This window comes from Cotesia glomerata, linkage group LG8, assembly GCF_020080835.1.
Source record: "Cotesia glomerata isolate CgM1 linkage group LG8, MPM_Cglom_v2.3, whole genome shotgun sequence".
Classification (NCBI taxonomy): Eukaryota; Metazoa; Arthropoda; class Insecta; order Hymenoptera; family Braconidae; genus Cotesia; species Cotesia glomerata.
Window position 1 is genome coordinate 13035119 of NC_058165.1, and position 26372 is coordinate 13061490.

The 26372-nt window shown below is 30.6% G+C and overlaps 2 protein-coding genes across 2 annotated transcripts; one reads left to right on the forward strand and one right to left on the reverse strand.

Moving 5' to 3' along the window:
• Nucleotides 1-11811: 11811 nt before the first annotated feature.
• LOC123270115 (ATP-dependent DNA helicase pif1-like) lies at nucleotides 11812-14312 on the reverse strand. Its single transcript, XM_044736052.1, has 3 exons — nucleotides 14144-14312; nucleotides 13784-14083; nucleotides 11812-13298 (listed from the first exon to the last, which is right to left on the reverse strand). Exons 1-3 carry the CDS (start codon nucleotides 14310-14312, stop codon nucleotides 11812-11814), a joined length of 1956 nt encoding a protein of 651 aa, XP_044591987.1.
• Nucleotides 14313-19089: 4777 nt separating this feature from the next.
• On the forward strand, nucleotides 19090-21570 carry LOC123270116. The gene has a single exon (XM_044736054.1). It carries the CDS (start codon nucleotides 19090-19092, stop codon nucleotides 21568-21570), a length of 2481 nt encoding a protein of 826 aa, XP_044591989.1.
• Nucleotides 21571-26372: the final 4802 nt, after the last annotated feature.

Sequence of the window (26372 nt, forward strand, 5' to 3'; positions counted from 1 at the left end):
ATGCTTATTTTAAATACAAAGTGTTCTAAATTCCACCAATTATGAAGTTTTAGAGCTCTTCGAGCTCAATATTATTATTTTCAATTTTATTATTATCATTATATATGCACTGTAGAAAATTAGGAGTGAATTTTATCCCGCATTCACTCCCATCTATCATCGTACCAAAGTAAAGTAATAAAATACTCCGTGTACGAAGTAAATTTAGAGTTTTATTGAGCGGAGTAATTTTGGAGTGATTCTGGCATGCATCAGAATTTTGATCCGGAAAACATCTGATTACGGATTGCTTAGACAAAAATAAATTTTCATTTTACAGAAACAAGTTTTATATGTAAAAAATATTTTTTTTGTTCGTATGAAACAAAATTTATTTGAAAAAAAAATTCTTGCCATTCAAAAAAAAATCAAATTTTGGAAAAATTTTTTTGTCGGTGCAGAAAAATCGATGGAAAATTCGAATGCGAAAAATTTTTTAATTTTGAAAAACAAAATTCAATTTGAAAAAATTTTCAAAAAAATTATAAGCCCTCAATAAATTTCAAATTTTCTAAAAAGTTCTAATCATAGCATAGAATCCTAATTTTGCAAAAAATTTTAAATTTTCAAAAATTTAAAATCTTTAAAAATATTTTTTTCATCAATACAGAAAATTAAAAAAAAATGAAATTAACAAGATCAAAAGTGGAAAAAATCAAAATCAAAAAAGAAAATTTTTATTTAATTTCCGAAATAAAATTTTTGTAATCAGTAAAAAAATTTTTTTTTAATTATTTGAATTAAAAAAATTGAAATTTCTAAAAAAAGGGTTTTTGAATTAATTCGAATGTCAAAAAAAATTTTTTTTTTGATCTGTATAGAAATTTAAAAGAATTTAAATTTCAATAGAAATGAAAAGAAGTTTTATTGATTTTAATTTTAAAAATCTGAAAGGGAAAAATTTAATTGAAAATTATCTTACTCCGCAATTCACTCCTACATTACTCCGAAAATTTTTTATGGAGTATTGCAGTGCTATTTTTTTTTTCACATAATTTTAATTTATTTAATTTTTGAAGAATGTTTTTAATAGTTCGAAATAATAATGAAATAATTGCTATTTTATTGAAAAAATTTTTTCTTCAACAATCTATTTATTCCAAATAAAAAAGTATTTATTCGTCTTCATTCCGCCATCTAACGAAAATAATTTCAACTAAATAATGTACATTTTGTGCCATCTTACGTTCGAAGGAAAAATTGAATTATTGACATTGTTGTTATTATTCCATTCTCAATCCTAACCCTAATAGCATTTTATAGTTTGTCTCATAATTCTGTGTTACTAGATATCTAAATTAAAATAAAAAACGTTGTAAATAATAACTCAATATCGAGGATTATATTGATTCCTAATTCAAAGGTAATTTCCATCTATAAAAATTTATTTATTGGACTAAACAGTGGGTCCTAGCAGAAGGCAGTTTTACGCGCGAATTAAAGCAAATTATATTTTTTTTTTCCAAGTGTCAATTAAAAAATGAAATAATCCAGATAACAAGGATAGTTGTCTGAGTATCCCTGACAAATTTTATCAAGTTTGATAAAGTAATTTTTTCAAAAAGTGATCCAAACTAAAGGGCGGGAAGCAGTCTTCAAATGTTCAAAATTTTCAAAAATGGCGTCGATCCTACAGGTTCTTAAGGAATTGTATTGGTGACTTGTATATTATAATTTTCGATATTTAAACAGCAAAAAAAGTAATCATAAACGCGCGCGCTTGCGCGCGCCACATAATCTAGTTACTTTAAACTAATAATAAAATTTTATATTTCACAATATATACCGTAAATGTTCAACACAAATGAATATTTTTATCATTAAATGATAAGTGAATAATACCTCTTTTTATGATCACTCTAATAATTACGATCCATAAAATAAGAATTAAAAATATAATCCGATTTTGATAATCTAACTTTCTGGATTGTAATCGTATATAACTAGTATATAACTAATAACAAAATCTTATGTTTAGTAATATTGCGTTAATCTTTAACCTACTTATAAATATTCTTTTAGAACGAAAAATAATATCTTTTTTTGCTCATCACAACAATTATTACAATCCAGAAAGTGAGAATATAAAAAATCAAAGTCATAAATATAATTTAATTTACTGAAGTAATCTTGCATGTTTTAATGATCAATTTTTTTAATTTATTGGATCGCAATTACTGCTAACTTAAAACAAAAACAATTTTATTATTAAATAAAGATTCATAATCTTTTTTGATCACTCTGATGATTACGATTCAAAAAGTTAGAATATCAAATACAACTTAGTCTACTTAAGTAGTTTTTGCATGTTTTATTTTATAAATATTCTAATTTTTTCGATTGTAATCATTATTAACTCCCAGCAAAATTTCAAATTTTGTACTACTGCATAAATCTAACACACCCACAAATATTTTTATAGAACGAAAAATCTTCATACTTTTGGGTGATCATTGCAATAATTACAATCCAAAAAGGTCAAAATATAAAAAATAAAAGTCATAAATATAATTAAATATACTGAAGTAATCTTGCATGTTTTAATGCCATCTACTTTGTTTTTATAAGTCATTATTTAAACTTTTTGAATTTTAATTATTATTTTTACTTGATTGATCATAATTTACTTGTTGATTTTGTTTTTGTATTTGCGCTGGCTGCTGTTTTGCCCTTTGATTTCCTAATCGGAACCAATTATTACAGGTGTTTGAAAATTCAGCAGTGTCATAAGACGTAAATTTTGCCAATACCATCTCTGAGAATAAAATTTTTAAATTAAAAAAAAATGTTGATTGAAAAAAAAACACAATTTTGAATATTATCAGTTCATTTCAATAATGTCTCTTACCTTCGCAAATTTAAACAACTTTCAGATCAGCAACCTTGTATTTGTTTTTTTTTTCCCTTCCCATGTATTGTGCTGCGCAAATGACTGAGAAAATAGCACGTTTAATAATCGTTCATTGAACTCCTTACCATTCGCTCCACCAACTTGACTTACGATTTTCACCTGCGTTCATATTTACAAATTACTAATTATGCATCAATTAATAAAAATAATCCTTCCAACTCAAACATCATTAAACTAAATATTTTTGAGTATTTTCAATCGATTGATTTACTGACAGTGACAGGAAGTAATTATGTGATAAAGACAATAGATTATAGAGTAAACTTACAAATTCTCGACGAAAATCGGTAAATTTTTCCAAATCAGTTTCAAATTGGGTTATATCATCTTTATTTTTCAATGGCAAAGCTTTTTTTACTTTTTTTAACGTTTTATTTTCTGAAGAGTAAGAACTGGGACGATTATCTGCACTTAATAACTGATCTATGTCCTTCAGCTTTACTGAGAATGATCCCAATAGATGTAAACATTGATCTTATTTTCCTGAAATCAGTAGAATTGGCAGTAAATTTGAATCATTAATGTACTAAAAAGATAATAGATTTTAAAGCAATGCTATTACTATCTAAAATCTCGAAGCAATCTTCTTCGTAATTATCATCATTCCTTGGAGATATACTATCTTTTTTACTACTATTCACAGTGATACGACTACTATTTTCAAGAGTATTATCGCGTAATTCGCCAGATTCTTGAAAATTATTACCATTCACAATATCACGATTTTTTTCAACTATTTTGTCCGATGATCTTTACTCATTTTAGCATCTTTCACTGACTTACTGGAGGTCAAGTGTGTGGTTGGAGGCAGAAATGATGTATTCCATTTCGGTATTGGAGCAGCTGTAAATCAAAATCGAAAGGAGTTATTACACCGAATAATTTCTAAAATATACATTTATATAAATATAAACTTGATTTAACCTGGTTTAATTTTATGATGATGATGATGATCATCATCATCATCATCACTCGATTCTATTCTTTTCGAGGCGGCAGCAGCAACAGCCGTAAGCCGGTTTTCCTGTGTCCTCTACCCGCGGGTGCCTCTGAAGCAGAAGAGTACTGAGAATCTTCAGCAGATTTTCGTGCAGAGGTTATTGAATCTAAATTTATCGAGAAAATTAAAATGATTATACAATTACTTATGAAATATAGATGATTAAATATAAAAGGTTAATATAACTTAAATATTTACCGTGGAAGCTTATAATCTTAATGTCGTAGATTGGCCAATCATCACAAGGTGCAATTCGATTTTTTAATCGAAAATTAAGTTGGCCTATTGAGGATGGCCATCGACATTGGGAAAGGTAATCGTCTGATTGCCCATCAACTAGAAGCCAATTAGTCGGAATTTCTGAATAACTATTGTCGTTGAGAAAATGAACTACGGCGTAAAGTGATTCCTAAGACACTAAAAATTCGAAATAAAATTTTATAATAAATAAATTATGTGAAAATTCTTATGATGGTATCAAAATTACGCTATATTTATATAAAAATTAAGTTAGCCGGCATCTAAAAATTTTCAGAATTTTTTTTAATTGAAAATTATTACAAAAAAATAAAGAAAAATTTGCATTTGTAAAAAACTTGAAAAACTATAAGTGCAATTTTTAAAAACCATTTTTTAGTTATAGTTTAATAAAGAAAAAAAAAAAAAAAAAATTAAAAATGTCGGCTAACTTTAGTGTTATTATATTTATTTATATTTTACATTTAACGATAAAAAAATTTCAATTGTCAATAAGTGAAGCATGCTTAGTGTGATATTGAATTAGGTTATGATTTAAATGATAATTATTTATCGTGTGAAATGTGGATTTAGATACTTACTAATAATTCACAGTAGCGATAATCAACAATTACGGATATTTTGTCCGTTTAAATGCTAATTATTAATTGATTAAATAAAAATTTCACTGATTTAAATCTATTTTATGCGAACACAGCAACAAGTGCAGTACCGACACGTGAAACTCTCAGCGTGGGTCAGCGTGGGTAACGAAAAATAGTTAAAGTGTAACGACAGGTAGCGATTAGTGCGCAGTGCGCGTCCCGCGCTTTTCAGAATGCAATTGATTTTTGTTTTTACGGAATTTCGAAAATTTGCAACTGAAAAATAATATATAAACAATTTATCTCGGTGTTATCCTACTAGAAATTAATTAGAATCCTCTTATTAGAAGATTAATATTAAATTTAATATTAATAAATTATTCATTTAAATTACGCGGTCATGAAATGCAAAATGGATGCCGGGTACGTTGAACTCACAAATACATACATAAGGCTCAATACCTCATGTGTCAACATTCTGTTTTTGTATACACGATATATTTTACGTTATAAACAGTTGTTATTATAATACGATAATGTTTAGTTAAATTTACTTAATTTATTTTTTTCAAAATAAAATAGAAAAAAACGAGTGTATTTGTTTGTGCAAATAACATTCCTAGAAATGTAAATATTCTAACCTTGTTGACCTGTAAGTATTTAATTTTTTATTAATTAATAAATGTTGAAAGTTAACTATAAATGTTCGGTGAACAAGGCCCAGTAGCGATTAATTCGCTTCTGGGGGACTCCCAAATTCAAGAGACGCACCTGTCCACCGCTAGTTCCCGCAAAATCGAACCACCAATGGAAAATCAGCCTCTCGATCACGCCATGGATCGACCGCTTTATTGGCTGATCGCTCCCGCTAGACATGCGCAATAGCCTTCTTCCCCAAGTCGACGAGGAAGAAGACGCATTATTATTATTATCTTTCGCTTCCACGCTTTCTTTGCAACAAGTCGCCATTAATTCCGCTTTGCTTTCGCTTATTGTTAATTAACCGCATTTCGCTATTTTTATAATTTAAATTGCTTAAATTAATCGCTAATAATTCGCTTTAGTTTAGTAGAGATAAATTGTGTTATTTGTGCATTTATTTCACCGCTTTTACAGTGCCGGCAGAGTGTTCACCCACGTGTCAACCGGCATCGCTTGTGCTACCCACGCTGTGTATTATAAATCCGCTTTTATTTAAACAATCCGCTATTTAACATACTGAATATTAAGTGTATTTAGTGTAAATAAATTCATAGTGTTCATTTTGATAATAATTTACGCGTTTTAATTTAGATATCCAGACCTAAACCTGATCCCCGCTTTTTCCGCTCTTTCAGCATTTTACAATAATAATTATGATACACTAAATAACTTAATTATAATAAAAGTAACATTAAAATCTATTTTATTTTAGTATACTAAAATCAACTCTAGTCAACAAAAAAACAGAATGTTAGTACTTACAACTGTTGTGTCAATTTTTTTAAATTTTGACTTGTGAAAATTTTTTAATATTATCAAGTAATATCATTTATTAATTCATTTGAGAAATCCTAACATTTTTTATTCTATTCACAAATTTCAAAATCAATTTTTCTCGTTTCAGACAATTTATCTATAAAGAAGAGCTCGAAATTGTTGATGGTTGTTATATTTTTCAGATCATATATTATGATATATTTTAATCTGTTGCTATTATTTTCATAGTTTCCGTTGAAATATCCATCAGTTAATATTTGTGATATTTTAACAAAGTTTTTAAAAAAAATGTTTGTATAATTTAACTTTTATTTTGTTTATTTATTTAAAATATTCTTACCCAATAAAAAATAAGTCAATATAAAGGAAACTTAATTTTTTTTTCTTTTCAGATAACAATTTTTAACATTCAAGTAAAATGCCGAAACCTATCATATATTTAAGTAAACGATGAGTGTGTCAAATGATTAATGAAGAAATAAAAACAGCCAAAGATTCTACACAACCTTTTAATCGGCAACAGAGCTTGACTACCACAGAAGGAAATTTTGTATCGTCAAAGGTTACAGAAGACGATCAAGAGATAACTCAAGATTCGTTACATGAAAATAATGATTCCGTAGATCCTGTTAAACCTGAGGAACACTGTGACATCAATGTAAACAATGTTGAACCTATTGCTATTTGTGATAGAACCGATAACCCGAATGTACTTCAGTATATACAATTTCATCGTGAAGATGAGTCTAATATTACAAACAGTTTAACCGAGGATTTACGATGTTGGTTATCCGAAAATTGCATCTCACAGAAAGCCGCCAATAGTTTAATTGCAATATTTCGAAAGCATTGTCATCAAAATGAATTAAAAAAAGATGTAAGAATTTTAATGAAAACTCCTCGTAATGTTATAGGAAAAATAATTCACGGTAACGGAGGTTCATACTTTCATTTCGGAATTTCTGATGGATTAATCCGTTCTATGAACAAATATTATAGTCTTATCCTTGAAATAATTTGTTTTCAACTTAATTGCGATGGAATGTCTTTTTCCAAATCATCAAACAGTCAATTTTGGCCACTGTTAGTTGCTATAAAAGATAATTTTTATACTGAGCCATTTTTGATTGGCCTCTTTCATGGATTTTCTAAGCCTAACGATTTCAATGTTTTTATTAATCCATTTGTTGATGAAATGAAAGACATACAAAAAAATGGTCTTAAAGTAGACACTCACACTATTGAAATTCGACTTGATGCCATTATTTGTGATGCACCAGCTAGAGCATATTTAACTCTCACAAAATCTCATAGCGGATACTTTGGTTGCTCTAAATGCACTCAACAGGGAGATTGGGATAAATATGTTAACTTTCCAGAAATAAATAACTCTCTCCGGACAGATTTATCGTTTAAGAATCAAGAACAAGAAGAGTACCATTTAGGAGAATCTCTGCTTCTAGATCTTGACTTTGAAATGATTTCACAAATACAACTAGATTACCAGCATTTAGTATGCGTGGGAGTGGCGAAGAGGTTATTACATCGTTTTGGTCACGGGCCAAAAAACCAGAAATTATCAAATGATAATTTGAAAACACTCGATAATGGTTTGAAGGCCATGAAAGCTTGCATTCCATCGTAATTTGCGCGACAACCCAGAGCCGTAGATAGTGTTGCTAAGTGGAAGGCTACTGAGTGTCGGAAATTTTTATTATATTCGGGCCCGATAATACTTAAAAATATTTTAACACCTAGACACTTTAATCATTTCATGGCTTTAAGTCTTGCTGTGAGAATTTTATGTGATCCTGAAAAATACCTTGTATATAATGACTAACTATGCTGATCAACTATTAAGATGGTTTGTTGAGGAATATAAAAAATTATATGGATCAAATTCAACTAGTTTACATGGCACGCGCAAGCGCGCGTGTTAACTGATATTGTAATTATTAGAATTAGATAGATAGATCGCATACATTTTTGACAAATGTAATCATATGTATGTACAGTGAAACATGATATATTATCTGGAAAATTATTATAAGGATTGTACGACAATTTGCAAGTTGTAAAACATGTATGATAATTTAGAAACAATATTTATAATAAATTTACTACAACAACTATAATAGCAAATTGTAAAGGCCGTTTACTACACAATATGTTCTATTAGTTTTTGAAATATAATTTTCATAAATACGAATTTTTTGGTACGATTTAAAAGGCGTTAATCAGCTGTTTTTAATTACTAAAGTTCATTATTTTTTATTGATATTTGTTTTTTTTTTAATTTGTAATTAATAAAGTGATATTAAAATTATTGGTTTGGGTTTAATAGCGTTGCCTTGTTCTTCAGTGATAAAATAAACGTTAAGGTGACGTTTCAACGCAAATTCAGTGGGTATATATATTGAAGTGAAAATCGTACATTTCGACAGAAAATTGACTACTATAGTGTAACTTACGTCTATAATATGTGCTCGTCTTACAGATGTATTACCGGCACGTCACAATTGTGGTTATAAACAATTGTGGTTACAAAAGTAATAATACTTATAATAAAATAATATATATTGACCGTCGTTTGTAAACTCAACAAGAAAAAAAAGCTAAGAAAATGAATCGAAGCGTGGAAATAATATTCATACAATCCTAAGAAATTGAAATAGAATTCGCAGCGACGATAATGTGAAAGTATAAAATTTTATTTGCAAACATATATAAAAAAAAAAATTTTGGTAAAAAAGCCATCTTTTATTTTCTAGTAAGTTGGTAAGTTTCGTAGAAAAATTGGATGTCCCTAAAAAAATGCGTTTCTGAATCAGGTTTTCAAAAGGGATTCGTATTGGAAGCGGGGTTCTTGTCCGAAATGACTATCGTCTTCGTATTCACATTCTTCCCTATGCCTCAAATCCTACTCTTGTTTTCGGTGGTGTAGTCTGTATTTGTAGTGGTAGTGGTAAGTTATTATTGGAATCTATTATTATTGAAGTTAGACTGTCGATAAAAATGAATGTAGAGTAGTGGTAGTATTCATAAATTTTTTAATTAAACTACAATACTTTATATAATCTTAAAAAGACAAAATTTTAAATAAAATATGTCAATTTTATAAACTTTCTTTGATTCTTATGTATTTAATAAAATTAACTTTGCAGATATATGCCAATATTTTGCAGTTGAAAATACTGGAGACACTATTGTTGATGGGAGAATGCCACAGATGAGTGTTTGAGCAATGAGATCCTTTGGAGAATATACTCGGCACTATAGGTATATTATTACTAATTGGAAGATCTTTTAAAATATAAAAAGGCAAAAGACGTCACATAAACGTCTGAATATATCCAAATTTACTTTGAAAAAGTTAGTACTATAAAACAATTAGATTTAAGATAGGACCTATTTCATAGCATTATTTTACTAAGTATTATATTGCATACGACGGATATTTTATATAAAAATTAGCGAATTGGCAATGCAAAATATTTGTTTAAATTTAAATATAGTCTTAATTAGATTCGAATGCGAAGTGCAGATTAAGATACTTTTGCTTGAAAATAAGTAAGAGTAGCATATGAAATTCGTTGTACAATAGTTTGCGCATTTGACATTATGCCTTACCAGTTTAAATATTGTACGACTTTAAGTTGATAGTAATAGGCAATAAAAATTTCCTTGATTTATATATTCGTTTTATTAAGTATATATATTTTTGAATCAAAATATCGCGCGAAATTCATGTATATTCGTAGATTATACTAATATGCATATGGATTTTATGTATTTTTATAATATTATTTATGTTTATAATATTTATTAATTATGATTTTGAAAATGTAAAATTATTAACAATAAGTGTGCATTTCACCAGCGCAAATAGACATATATCAATATATAAGTATAAATATATTTATGTTTTATAACATAAACGTTTAAATGTCCGAATATTTTGTATCATTATGATTTTGAATATTTGTAATTAGACGTGATAAGTGCGCGTTAGCTATTATGCACAGACATAATCAATAATTTTCGTTTGAACTTATTTACATTTTATTGCACAAATGTTTTTAAGGTTGAATCGGCAGGACGGAAAGCGATAGTGAGATCCCTAGAATCAACACGGGTTCGCATATATGTTATGGCGTTTTTGCATTTAATATATTTTAGTTATTTTGTCGGTAGTTTTTAAATGATGTGATAAATTTATGCTCATTGTTAGACATAAACATACACACTTTGTGTATATAAGTATGACGTATTCTATTATATTAATATTTTTTTAATAGATAAAGAGGCGAAGGCAAGAAGAAAAGCAGAACCGGGACACTCAGAATTAACACAGATTTGCATAAATGTTCGAATGTATCTTTATATTTTATATCATTTCATGTCAGTCATTTACTTTAGTATCAATAATATATTTGAGTTAATTATGATTTTGAAAATGCAAAATTATGAACAACAAGCGTGCATTTATTAGTGCAAACAGACACATCAATATATAAGTATAAATATATTTATGATTTTTCACATAAATGTTTAAATGCCCGTATATTTTGTACCATTTGCTTTACAAATTTTTTATTGGAGTATTAATGTATTCAAGTTCATTATGATTTTGAATATTTGTAATTATACGTGATAAATGCGTGTTAGCTATTATGCACAAACATAATCAATAATTTTCGTATGAACTTATTTACATTTAATTGCACGAATGTTTTTAAAGTTGAATTGGAAAGAAGGAAAGCAACAGCGAGATCCCTAGAATTAACACGAGTTCACATAGATGTTATGGCGTTTCTGCATTTAATATATATTTTAGTTATGAATTTTTATTTTAATTACGGCGTTTTTGCGTTTGTCAGTAGTTTTTAAATGATGTGATAAATGTATGTTCATTGCTAAACATAAAAATACTCACTTTATCTACATAAGTATTATGTATTTTATTGCATTAATATTTTTCTAATAGATAGAGAGGCGATGGCACGAAGAAAAGATGAACCGGAGCACCCGGAGTTAATATGGATTCGTATAAATGTTCAAATGTGTCTTTATATTTTATATAATTTGCTTTAGTATCATTAATATATTCAAGTTAGTTATGATTTCAAAATTTAAAAGTATAAACAATAAGTGTGCATTTACCAGAGTAAATAGACATATATCATTATATATGTTTATATATATTTATCTTTTATTACATAAATGTTTAAATGTCTGTATATTCCACACTTATCTATGTATTTTCAATCATTTCATTAACGTTATTTTATTCAAATATCAGTTTATTTAAGTTCATTAGTTATTTTGAAAATATTAGTTGCGATCAACGTATGTTTATATAAATATGGGCGTTTTTATTATGTCCTATTGAATTCATTCTCATAACATACTTAAATTATATTTTATTACAAAAGTATTTCTTTGTAAACTATATTTTTAACGATTTTATCTACTTTTTCGCGAGCAAAATACACTTGTAATGCTGACCAAGATCGTACTCGCGAGAATGCAACGTAAAGTTAGCCGTGATTAAAAACGTCTTTGGTAAGATCAATTCCAATTTTGTCAAAAGTTTGACCTTGAGCTTTGTTAATAGTCATACAAAAAGCTATCGTAATTGGGAATTGTCGTCTTTTAAAAATAAAAGGATATACATTTTCGCAATACAATGTTACTCGATTGATAAAAACAATTTCTCCAGTTTTGTCACCAGTTAGAATTTCGCATTTCAAAACATGAACTCCCAATTCCAAAATAATCAGTATTGTACCATCACAAAGTCCTTCGCTAAAATTCATATTTCTGATTAGCATTACTATCGAGTATTGTCGTAATTTAAGTTCATAGAGTGGAAAATTAGGTGGATTTAAAGTGTTCAAATATTCAGGCAGAATAGCGTCATCAATGTTCTCATTGTCACAATTTTCAGTACTGTCAACACCGATGTAAATATGTTCTGTAGAAAAATCTAAAAGTTCAACAACCTGGGTATTTATAAAATCGACATCAATATTTCTAGCTGACAGAATTACTGTTGTTGTGAGTTCATTATAACGTTTGCCTTTAATTATTCTACCATATACGTTTTCTACAATATCATTGTTATTTGAAGTAAAACACTCATCAGGAAGATCCATTATATCATCTAAATTGTTGAGAGTTCCACTACCAAGATTTAATAAAAACCAAACGAATTCTATCTCTTCTGGAAGTGCACGCATATTTTGTGTTAATGAAAACTTATGGAAGTTTTTCCACAATGGACTAAATTTTATAGAAAGATCAATCCTTTCAGTTCTAGTAGCATGAAGTTGAACTGGAAGCAATTGACGAAAATCACCACCTAAAATAATTAACATTCCACCAAAAGGAAGATTATTATTGTTAATGTGCCGCAAAGTTCGATCTATTATTTCTAAAGAATATCTAGGAGACATTGGAGCTTCGTCCCAAATAAATACACCTACGGTTCTGAGATATTTTCCTTGTTGAGAGTTAGGCTTGATATGAGAAGAAGAATCTGAAAACATGGGTACAGGTAATCCAAAAGTCCTGTGAACAGTTTTTCCATTGGGTAAAAGAGTTGCAGCAATACCCGTATAGGCCATTGTACAAACAATCTTATTTTTATTCGTTAATAAATGACATAAAGTTGTGTAAACAAATGTCTTACCCGAACCACCTGGTCTATCTATATAAATACAATTCGGCAGATTGATTGCGTTATTTTCTACAGGATTCAGAACAAAATCTACAATTTCTTTTTGATTAATATTCAATTTATTATAATATGATTGCGATAAGTCTTGGGTCAAAATTTGTACCGATTCATTATCACATAAATCATTTTCAACTGGTGGCATACCGGGAAATGAAGAAAAACTACATCCTTCTCGTTCAATCATATTATTAATGTATGCGTAAGCCTTTTTCTGTCCTCGTTCAACTCCCACCTGTCTGTTAAAGTCTTCGGACTTTGCTTCTTTAACTTCATTCCACAAAGTTTCTGGATCAGTAGGTTGACAATGAATTAGTATGCGAGCAAATAATCATCTTAATTGTCGTGGCATCATCCAAGTTACTACTTCATGTAACGTTCGTCTCCATTCTTGATTATCTTCAATTAACCCAGCAGCTAAACATGCAGACATATAAGTTTTATAGATTATCCCATTCACCGTTCTCAAATCTTCAAAGCTTTTAGCAACTTTAATGTTAATCAATAATAATCTAAGATGAAATAATTCGATTTGAGAAGGACTTACTGAATACATACGACCGATAAGTTAAAATTTTTTTTTCTTGTTTGCCAAGCAGACATTTTAGTTTCATCATCTTTTTTAAATACGTAATATCGTGGAATGTCGCTATATATGTATTGGCGTGCGGATGGATCCCTTACATTTAAAGAAAAATAATCGATTAACATCGATTGCCTTTGCAAAGCTGCCAGAAGATCTTGTTCATTACAATCATCATTGATAGTGATACTTTGTTGATTAGGTAAATGTACTGGTAAACGAACAATGGAGTGACTTTTATCTTGTAATTTTTTAGAAAAAATTCGCCAAGCAGCTTCAACTGGACCAACATATCGAGCATCAACAAAATTTTTAACTTCGTCAGGATTTATAACATTGTTGTTTGGATTACTTATTGTTTCAAGAGTCGTTTGTTCTTGTGGATCCAGTCCAGATGGTATATTACCTGAAATTGTAACACCAGCTTTATCATGACCTTTGTAAACGTATTTAAATAAATATTTGACTGCTGTTACCGAGCAAACAACTTCTACGTTAATATGACAATCAAAAATTTTTATAAGTGTAGGATTGTACGGAACAACTTAACGATTATCAAAAACAGAATTATTTCTAGAGATTGTTATTCCTTCATCTCGTCTACGATAAGAAGAGTATCCATTATCATCCATTGTTGTTTCATTGCGAAAATCTTTCAGAAATCTTTTGGAACAAATTCCATCAATCAGGCACCAATCGCCACAAGGTCCATGAAGCATATTTCTAGTAACAATTTCATGCAATATGGGATTGTCATCAGGATTTGGAATTTCTGCAGAGATGAATTTATCAACACTATCAGGAGTTTTTATTTTAGAATGATGTTCATTCTCAATTTAATTTAATTAATTTATGCTTAATAATTTCTTACATATAATTAATGTTTAACATAGTTCATTTACTAATTGCCTGGGTTTTTCCTCTTTTTTGTTATCTTTATCTGAAGGACCCAGACAGCTATAAAATTGGTTATTTTTTAAATACTCGAAATAATCTCTAGTTTCAACATCTGTATTTTGACGTATTATTTACTATCCGTTTAGGTTTTTCCCATCTATTGTATTTTGTATACTTTAACCAAGACATTCGTATTTTGGAAATTTTAAGTATTTAAAAAATAATCCTCATTTTTTCAGCATACAGACTGACATGCTTTACATTATTTACAACCTAAGCCTAATATTACAACTTAAGCCTAGCACCTGGACTTACGTTTTATTACCTTATTTTTTAAGCTAGTTTTCATATTTACAATACCCACATCTCTCTAATTACAATATTTTCCCAAGTTTTTGCTTAGACGCCTGCAAGTCTGCAGCCCATCATAAATCATTAGTCCCTTCAAGTCCTTACCTGATGTCAGTACCTCATACCCTATCTTTGCGCCTAAGGTTTGACAATATACACCCGCCTTCTACTCCTCTAATTAGCCAATAGTTCCTTAAAATATCCTTCTTTACATTTTTCCGTACTTTTCCACCAATAATAAAGCTTGTTTTCCCTTTCCTTATTTTTTACTTGACTAATTTACGCCTTAATCTAAGTTGTAATGTTGTACTAAGATTTTTGTATAAGTTAGTTCATTCTAAGATCTCATATTTAACACACACTAATTTTTTTGTAACTGTCTACGCAGAATAAAACAGCATAACTAAATACAGTTCGTTTTTATTCGTGCATGCAAACAGGCTTCTCAAATTTAATAGTTTTACTTCAAAACTAAGCTATAATAAAATAATTGTAGCTCAAATCATTGGTCCTCAAAGCCGGAGATTTGAAAAGTAATTCAATATCCAAATTAAATTAAAATAAACTTGCAAGTGCGCGGCTTTATTTCAAATCAACGCGATTGCAACGCTTGAATTGAAAAGCATCATCGCAAAAAATCGTTAAATAGTGTAAAATAATACATTATTTCTTGCCTAATTATTACTTAAATTCTGCAAGTGCGCGGCTTTATTTCAAATCAACGCGATTGCAACGCTTTAATTGAAAAGCATCATTGCAAAAAATCGTTAAATAGTGTAAAATAATACATTATTTCTTACCTAATTATTACTTAAAATCTGCAAGTGCGCGGCTTTATTTCAAATCAACGCGATTGCAACTCTTTAATTGAAAAGCATCATCGCAAAAAATCGTTAAATAGTATAAAATAATACATCATTTCTTACCTAATTATTACTTAAAATCTGCAAGTGCGCGGTTTTAATTCCAATCAACGTGATCACATCGCTTTAATTGAAAAGCATCATCTAAATATTGTAAAATAATACAATTTTTCTGATAATCATCACAATTTATCTGCAAGTACACAATTTCTCCGAGTCAAAATCTACGCTAGTACATCGCTTTATTTGAAAAGCATCATCAAAAACAATCATCGAATAGTTGTAAAATAATACAACTTTTTACTTAAAACTCACATTATACCTGCAAGTGCGCGGTTTTAAACCAAAATTATCTCGAGTGCATCGCTTCAATTGAGAGGTAGTATCACAAATAATCCTTGTACATTGTAAAGTAATACAAATTCTGACAGTAACATTTTATTATACTTGCAAATAAGTCACCTATCTATCATTAATTTCACGTGAGTGTATCGTTTTAAGTGCAAAACATCACTGTGTTCAATAATCTAATACTCGAAAATTAATTCAGTATCACAAACTTAATCCTTTACAATCTGCAAGTGCGCGGGTTTTGTCTTTAAATATTAAAACATTCAACTTCGATTAATTAACATTTGCAATTAAGCAAATTCATCATCTAGCATCCAGCAATAAAATCTGTAATCGAGCAGAATTTCATCTAATTTCAATCAACGCGGGAGCATCGTTTTTAATTGAAAAAAAATCACCGTGATAAATCTTCGAGCATCTACAATTGATCAAGAATTATAAATTTAGTACTCATCCAAGTGCGGACCAACAACATACACTACACCCAATAATTCAGCGTAAGAGTAAGTCATTAAACCACCAATTCCATCATTATCTACATTCCTAATATTGCCATCTCTCTATATTACTCATAATCTCAATTATATATCATTTAACCTAATTGATCAAATTATTACCGTTTTATTATTGACAATTTTAAAAGATTTCACTAAAAATGGCTGACGACCAAATCAAAGCCCTTAATGCTAAACAAGGAACAGTTAAGCGTTCGGTAACTTGTTTTGAAAATTTTATTCTTAATAAATTTAAACCTGAAACGGGAATTCCCGAGCTGGCAAAACGGTTCCACGAAGTCGAGAATAATCGCTCTATTTTTTAAAGTGTTCAGCATGAGTTAGAATTACTTGTAGAATCACTGGAAGAACACGAAAAATACCGTAATGAATTTGAAGATAAATATTGGAGTGTGTGGAGTAACGCCCAAAGTTTAATAGAAACTCACGCTCCACATTTATTAAAGAATGATAAATCAGAAACCTCACTCCATGATAATACATCTGATGATAAAACCACTGATGCAAATACTCTTTTTAACGGTACTTCTAACAATGAAAAATCAGAATCTCCGACATCCAATTATGTTACTCCAAATAAGTCTGTACAACCTTTTTTGAACAACAATCTAATTCCTGACCTTTCTCAAACTAACAATTTTTCATCTACATCAGGACAAATGCAATTTCAAAACAACAATTTCTCTTCACCACCATATAATTTACCTGTAGCGATCCCTCAAAAAAAACTATCCGTTTTACGATCCTAATTTTCCACCTATTACTTTACCTCATTTTTCCGGCGAAATTGATCAATGGATAGAATTTCGCGAGCGTTTTGATTGTGTCATAAACAAAAACCCTCTTATACCTGAAAATCTGAAAATAATTCATTTAAAGGGTTGTTTATCGGGACAAGCAGCTGATGTAATTTCTTCGCTCAATTCAGTAGCCAATAACTATAATGTTGCCTGGAGTCTTCTCCACGAACGCTATCATCATCCCAAACTTATTCGATCTGCTTATGTTCAAAATATAATAGATCTAACGTCGATTAATGAAGAATTCACTATTAGATCCTTTATAGATCTTTTGCAGAAAAATCTTTGGGCCCTTCAGGCTTCTGATCAAAATACAGAAAATTGGGATTCATTTTTAATTGTGCTATTACGGGGTAAATTAGACGACAATACGTGACAGATGGGATGATTACTCTCATGAGTATGAACGACCTACTCTTAAACAATTCATTTCATTTCTTGACAGAAAAGCACGATTAGACATTACCAAGACTCAAACACCATGTTTAACATCTAATAATACTGCTAGTAAAACAAAAGCTACAAATTCCTTACACAATAATCGTGCTCAAAAAGTTTACATGGCCACTGCTAAATCAGGCTGTCCTCGTTGTGAAGGAGATCATTTTATTAATCCATGCCCTGAATTTCTAAAAATAACCCCTTACCAGCGATATGAGTTTTCCAAGAAGGCCAGTTTGTGTACAAATTGTCTTCGCCACGGACATCGCATAACTCAATGCACTTCTGGAAACTGTCGCTCTTGCCACCAGCGGCATCACACTCTCCTTCACTTTGGTTCTAATAATAATGATGATAACAATACAACAGAGACTCAAACCGATGAGTCAAACCAAATTACACCAAGCTCTAGTGTTAGTATGAAAGCCCAAATTTCATCTGAAGCTATACTTGCTACTGCTTTGGTTGACATTATAAATAAACAAGGCAAGGTCAAAACTTGCCGAGTCTTCCTAGACGCTGGATCACAAGCTCACTTTATTAGTGAAAGCGTAGCCAATTTTCTAAATCTCGATAAAAATCCAGTTCATGTTTCAGTTTCTGGATTAGACGATACTTCAACAGTTGTAAAAAGCTCTACTTCAGCAATTATAAAATCTCGACATAATAAATTCCAAAAGAATGCTGAATTTCTCATTGTACCCCAAATCAGCTCCGCAATGCCCACTATTCCAATGGATCCAAGGCAATTAAATATTCCTAAAAACATTCCACTTGCAGATCCAGAATTCTTTAAACCTTCATCTATTGACGCGCTCATCGGAGTCAAATTATTCTATAAATTCCTGAGCGTAGGTCAAATTTCCGTAATTAATCATCCTGATACCGTTTTCCAAAAAACACAACTTGGTTGGATTGTTGCGGGAGAGATCAATCAAAAAACGGTTAGTTCTCGTATTGTCTGTCATTTGGGAATTCGCGGTTCTTCGTCTGAAGCTGATTTGACGCGTTTTTGGGAGATTGAAGAACTGCCTTCAACCTCTAAAATTCTTTCACCTGAAGAAAAAGCGTGCGAAGAACATTTTTCTTCTAATACAACAAGGGATGCCTCTGGTAGATATGTAGTAAGACTCCCATTTAATGAAAAGATTCATTTGCTTGGCAATTCCTATTCTACTGCACTAAAACTCTTTTCTTATTTGGAATCTCGACCACAAAGATCCCAAGTTGTTAAAGGATTATTCAACCTTTCTAACTGAATATGAACAACTTAAACATATGTCAATTTCCCAAGAATCTGATATTTATTCGGGTTTCTATTTACCGCATCATGCTGTTATCAAAGCTGATAGCACTACCACGAAAACCCGAGTAGTTTTCGATGGCTCTTGCAAAACTTCGACAGGAATATCTTTAAACGATACCCTAATGGTTGGACCTAAATTACAAGACGATCTTTTTGTCATTCTAGTTCGATATCGATCCCATATTTACGCCCTTACTGCTGATATAGAAAAAATGTATCGACAAATACTTGTTCATCCTGACGATGTCAAGTATCAAAAAATTCTATTTCGAGAAAGCAGGGACGAAACCATCAAATTTTATACTTCGAATACCGTAACCTATGGAACTTCTGCTGGTTCATACCTTGCAATTAAATCCCTACAGCAATTAGGAAAAGACGAACGCGAATCTTATCCCAATGCTTCTGTAGTATTGCAAAATGATTTTTACGTAGACGATCTTCTGTCGGGAGCTGAAACTTTACCTAAAGCAAAGGCTCTTCGTAATGAATTAAATGCTTTATTAGCAAAAGGAGGCTTCCACCTTCGCAAATGGGCCTCTAATCATCCCTCTCTCTCTGATAATGCTTCAAATTGTGGAGGAAGTATGAGCAAATCTCTCGATTCTGATACTACTAGTAAAACACTGGGAATTCACTGGAGACCATCCAGTGACACTCTATGTTACTCCGTAAAAATATCCGATTCCAAGGCAACCAAGCGGGCAATCTTGTTAGAAAGTGCTAAATTGTTCGATCCGCTAGGTTTGCTAGGTCCAGTTATAGTATATGCAAAAATCATGATGCAGTTATGCTGGAAATCCGGAATTACTTGGGATGAATCTGTTCCTCAGGAAATTCATAATACCTGGGAATTATATAAATCACAATTGCCCGTATTGGAGACATTAAGATTCACGCGATGCCTTTTAGTAGAGAATGCAAGTAATCTGCAAATTCACGGATTCTGTGATGCCAGTGAAAAGGCATATGGCGCCTGTATTTATTTGCGATCTACTAGTCCCAACGGCAAGGTCTATACACGATTAATATGCTCCAAATCTCGTGTCGCACCAGTTAATTCTGTGAGTCTGCCTCGCTTAGAGCTATGCGGTGCACTTCTCTTATCAACTTTATACAATGCAGTCCGTGAATCATTTACTCTTCAAATCGGAGACACATATTTATGGTGCGATTCCACGATATCTCTGCATTGGATTCATACCGCACCTTATCGTCTCAAAACCTTTGTATCAAATCGAGTCGCAAAAATTCAAAAAAGGACTGTAAACTGTCACTGGTGGCATATACCCTCTGCAGATAATCCTGCTGACTTCGTATCTCGCGGTCAACTTCCCGCTGAATTCGCCGTAAATGCAATGTGGCAAACTGGGCCCTCTTGGTTGACTTCACCTGAGCAAGCTTGGCCCAGGTCCTTACTACCAGATATCACTATCCCCGAGCTTAAATCTCCTTCGAATGATTCTATGCAGTGCATGCAAATCACATTAGACAAGTTCGATATATTACACAGATACAGCTCCATGAGAACCTTACAACGTGTAGTAGCTTATAATACTAGATTTTTGCATAACCTAAAAAACAAAAATCAACGAATAACTGGTAACTTGACTGCTCAAGAACTCAAGAGTTCCCTAACACTAATTATAAAATTAACTCAATCTACGGGCTTTCTTAAGGAAATGAATTGTTTAAAATCGAAAAAATCCTTGCCCGATAATAGCAACTTGCTTCAACTATCCCCGTATTTAGATGATCTTGGTATAATGCGTGTCGGAGGTCAACTTTCTCTACCTTCATTGCATAATTACCAGCAGCATCCCATGCTACTTCCTTCTAATCACTTTATCACTACTTTAATAGTGCGAGAAGAACACGCTCGCTTAATGCATGCCGGGGCTCAAGCTACTCTATACTCTGTTCGTCAAAATTATTGGCCCATAAATAGTCGAAATACTGTACGAAAGATATTGCATCAGTGCGGTCGTTGTTTTCGCGCAAAGCCGCGTCTTGCCGATTACAGCTCTGGCCTTCTGCCCAAATGCAGAATTGAGCAATGCCGTCCATTTTTAAAGACTGGAATTGATTTTTGTGGTCCTTTGTTTATCAAGGAAAAACGATTCCGTAATCGTAACAAAGTCAGAGTATATGTAGCTGTTTTTGTATTTATGGTCACCAAGGCCGTACATTTAGAGTTAGTTTGTGACTTCACTAGCGAAGCCTTTATTGCGAGTTTAAGGCGCTTTTTTGCCAGGTGCGGGAAATCCGCGGAAATACACTCCAATAACGGTACCAATTTTGTTGGCGCTTGCCGAGAAATTCGAGAATTTTTTAACTCTTCTGAATACCAAATTGCTCTCGGAAAATTTCTTAACGACGAACGCATAACTTGGCATTTTATACCTCCCAGAGCTCCTTACTTTGGAGGACTTTGGGAAGCTGCGGTTAAATAATTCAAAAAACATTTATTACCCACTGTAGGTGATAATATATTAACATACGACCAATTGGAAACATATGTAGTTGAGATAGAAGCAATATTAAATTCCAGACCCTTATCTCCTATGTCCTCAGACCCCAATGACCTTTTACCCTTAACCGCTGGTCATTTTCTAATTGGTGGTCCCATGACTAGCTTGCCTGACATCAATTTTATCGATACACCAACGAATAGGTTATCTGCTTGGCAACACGCTCAAAAACTAAAGCAGCATTTCTGGACTCGCTGGAATAAGGAATATCTCAACAACCTAATTCAACACCCGCACTTATCCAAGCAAGAAAATCTTCAGGTTGGTCGATTAGTGATGCTTCGAGAAGACAACGTGCCCCCATTATCTTGGCCAATGGGTCGCATCACCGCAATCTGCCCAGGAGCCGACGGAGTCGTACGAGTTGTCTACGTGAAGACCAACACCGGTGTATACAAGCGCTGCGTGAAGAGACTTTGCCCGTTGCCTTTAGAATAATTAATTTTTATTTTTTCTTTTATTTTATTGAACTTCATTAGTTCAAGGCGGCCGGCATGTTCATTCTCAATTTAATTTAATTAATTTATGCTTAATAATTTCTTACATATAATTAATGTTTAACATAGTTCATTTACTAATTGCCTGGGTTTTTTCTCTTTTTTGTTATCTTTATCTGAAGGACCCAGACAGCTATAAAATTGGTTATTTTTTAAATACTCGAAATAATCTCTAGTTTCAACATCTGTATTTTGACGTATTATTGACTATCCGTTTAGGTTTTTCCCATCTATTGTATTTTGTATACTTTAACCAAGACATTCGTATTTTGGAAATTTTAAGTATTTAAAAAATAATTCTCATTTTTTCAGCATACAGACTGACATGCTTTACATTATTTACAACTTAAGCCTAATATTACAACTTAAGCCTAGCACCTGGACTTACGTTTTATTACCTTATTTTTTAAGCTAGTTTTTATATTTACAATACCCACATCTCTCTAATTACAATATTTTCCCAAGTTTGTGCTTAGACGCCTGCAAGTCTGCAGCCCATCATAAATCATTAGTCCCTTCAAGTCCTTACCTGATGTCAGTACCTCATACCCTATATTTGCGCCTAAGGTTTGACAATATACACCCGCCTTTTACTCCTCTAATTAGCCAATAGTTCCTTAAAATATCCTTCTTTACATTTTTCCGTACTTTTCCACCAATAATAAAGCTTGTTTTCCCTTTCCTTATTTTTTACTTGACTAATTTACGCCTTAATCTAAGTTGTAATGTTGTACTAAGATTTTTGTATAAGTTAGTTCATTCTAAGATCTCATATTTAACACACACTAATTTTTTTGTAACTGTCTACGCAGAATAAAATAGCATAACTAAATACAGTTCGTTTTTAGTAGATTTCATAAAAACCTAACTATTGTAATTGTCCTCATAACGCAACTTTTGAAAAATTTTGGTGTATTTCGACCTAACTCGATGAGCTGAGTCAGAAAATACATATGGTTCAAAAATTTATATATGTACGTATATATATATATATATATATATATATATATATATATATATATATATATATATATATATATATATATATATATGCTATATATATATATATATATATATATATATATATATATACGATATAACGCGGGGCTTGTCAGCATGATAACGTCTACAATTCTCTATTGATCTCAATGAAACTCTACATACTTATTCTACAGACGATTATGAAGGTCGAGTTCAAATTTGAGCCAAATCGGTCAATAAGTTTAGAAATTACAGCATTTTTAAATTTTGAAAAATACGAAAATTCCATATTTTTATCGCTTTTTCTTCAAATAACTTTTAAACGCGTCGAGATATTTGAATTCTGTAAAATGCATCTTATTGCTGAAAAAATAAGCTTCAATTTACATATTTACATGTATTTCTAGGCCAAAAAACATCTATTTTGGGATCTATTTTAATGAAATTTTACTCTTGCAGTCGTTTTTTTTTCGAATATTATCTATCATCTGTCCATCTTTAAAGACTTTAGTTAGTCAGTGATTTCCTCATTACACAGATTTCCACATCACCCATGAGGTACTGTGTAGTAAGATGCGTGCCCTTTTTTTAACGTGGCGGGTCCCCAGTAGGCTTTTACCACGTAGAGAGGAGGGAAGGGAGCAAAAATGTCACTATAAAAATTATAAACGTTTAAAATTAATCATTTTCAATTCTATATCTAACTCATAATTGATTTGTTTAAACTTTTACGAAACCGAGATTTTAATTTTTAGGTGAAAGTAAATCATACCTCCGCTCGCACTTAAGGCATGCAATAGATCAAACAAAAAAACTTTGCCCCACTTCACCCGTCCCTAGTATTCATGTCTTTTTATTTATTTTTTTTAGTAGATTTCATATTTTTTTTTAGTAGATTTCATATTTTTCTTGTAATTATTTATTCAAGTATCTATTTTCTTTTCTTTTTTACACCAGATTTTAATAAATTTTCTTTTTTTCACTTTGTAATTTTTCATTCAACTATTATTATTTAAATTAAAATAATTTGTTAATTGTCATAAAGTTTCAATCTATTAATTAATTATTTACGATGTTCATATTCTAACTTTTTATGATCTTGGTAATTGCACGACATGCAAGTAAGGGGCCGTTCATAAACTACGTCACGCAAAATATCGGTATTTTGGACCCCCTCCCCCCCCCTTCGTCACGCTTTTTCCCATCTTCTTAACATGTATGGTCACACTTGACAACACCCCCCCCCTCCCCCTAAGTGCGAACGTATTTTATGAACGGCCCCTAATTAATATTTTTAAAAAAAAATCTGTGTTGACTCAATACATAATTAAATATAGTATCTTAAATAATTCGTAAAGTAATCGATAAAGGACAAATAATTATAACAAATCCAATAATAAACAAATTTATTATATAATTTTATTATGATAACCATCTTTGCTGTAAGATATTCATATCATAATCAATCAAACGTAAACCTTTTATTTTACGAATATCTTCAATATACTGAGTAAAATTGATAATTCTATTTTTAAATCGACAAATCTGATAATGAGATTCGTCCATCCAAATTATTGTTAATATTTTATATGTATTTAGAGTTGCAAGATCTATTGTTATAAGATTATCGAGTTTTTGACGAATACCATCAATACTAAATAAGATGATTTTAGTTTGTAAAGCCTGACTCATTGCAAATAAAGTCCCTTCGTTACCCCAAATTTTGTTAGCAGCAACCATTCTTAAAAAATCATCTATACTAGGACTTTCCAATATATCTTTACTTTCATTACTAGTTCTAACTTCTATTTCTCCTGCTGTACATATTTTTTCATAAAAACTTAAATTCATTGTTACTTGATGAATGACAAAAATTTTAATTTCATAAAATCTTTCTTCGTCATTTAAAATAATTTCGGCAAATGTTCGAAATAAACAGTTTCCGTCATCATAAACGTTATCAAGAAAAAAATTATTCAAAATTGTGTCTGGAAATCTTCCTTCAACTATCTTTTTTTTTTGAGGCCAGGTTTTTTTATGACTAAAATTTCTCAAATAAATTTCAAATTTATTTTTTATGTTGTCATAAATTTCTAAAATAACATTCTGGTTGACTTGTATAATATTTATAATTCCACTTAAACATTTACAACAATGTATTTGACCCGCAATTAGTTGTGCTTTTTGTGTAATAGAGTCATCAATACTCTTAGATATATCGTGATTATTAACACCACCATCTATAATTTGAGTAGGAGCAATGGTCAAGTGAGAGATATTAGAATTTTTTTGTTGATTATTTTTTGTTTTGTTTTGTTGTTTACTGTTAGTAGCACTAACATTTGAGTGAATATTATGCGAATCAACTTTTATTTCAACTATACGAACATCTTGCCATGTTTTTTCATCAAATATAGGGGATTCAAATTTTCTACGAGCTGCTATAAAGTGCCAATTAACTTCATTAATTATCGTGAACGGTATTAATGAATATTTGATACTTGGTAAATATTTATGAATGCAACTTTTTTCATGTGTTTCCTTCATTACAGAAATTGCAATTATAATTATATTTAAAGCATCACTCATAGCGTAGATCGAACCTTCATTTCCCCATTTATCTTCACGAGATTTATCATTCGTAGAAAGTCATCTAATTTTGGACGCATTATTAATAGACCATTCTTGTCTTTAACAGAAAAAGCACCGTGGTTGATTAATGATTCATATTTATATTTATGACAAGTAATAAAATATATAATGAAAAGTTTTATTTCAATATACCTTTCTTGATCATAAAATACCAACTCAGCAAATGTTCGAAATAGACAATTGCCATCCTTAGCTACATCAGTTAATTGAAATTTTTCATTCATAATGCGATTAATTTGAGCACTTTTAGTTGATAAGTTGTTCACTTTTAGGTCAAACTTCATATAATTGCGACCGTTCGAGTGATTAATAAATTTTTCTATCATATTTTTTTCAACTCTTCCATGAATTTCTGAAGATAGTTGATGCATTAAATTTTTATTTTGATCTAACAACCATTCAATTTCTTTTAGTGTTTTACTTTTTTCAATATTAATCAAAGTTAAACAAAAAATTCTTATTACTTCAGTTCTATGATTATTCTTGATGATTTGCTCTTTATTTTTAATATTTCTATTGAAAACTTTTTTTGTACTGGACCGTAAATTTTTTTTATTATTTATTACAAAATTCAATTTGATTGTCTCTAATAAT

Coding starts and splice junctions, on each gene's coding strand:
- LOC123270115 (XM_044736052.1), bottom strand. CDS start 14,312: ATGCTTCATGGACCTTGTGGCGATTGGTGCCTGATTGATGGAATTTGT. Junction 14,084..14,143: donor TAATTCTGTTTTTGATAATC/GTTAAGTTGTTC, acceptor ATATTAACGTAG/AAGTTGTTTGCTCGGTAACA. Junction 13,299..13,783: donor ACATTTACCTAATCAACAAA/GTATCACTATCA, acceptor CTACTGATCCAG/AAACTTTGTGGAATGAAGTT.
- LOC123270116 (XM_044736054.1), top strand. CDS start 19,090: ATGTCAATTTCCCAAGAATCTGATATTTATTCGGGTTTCTATTTACCG.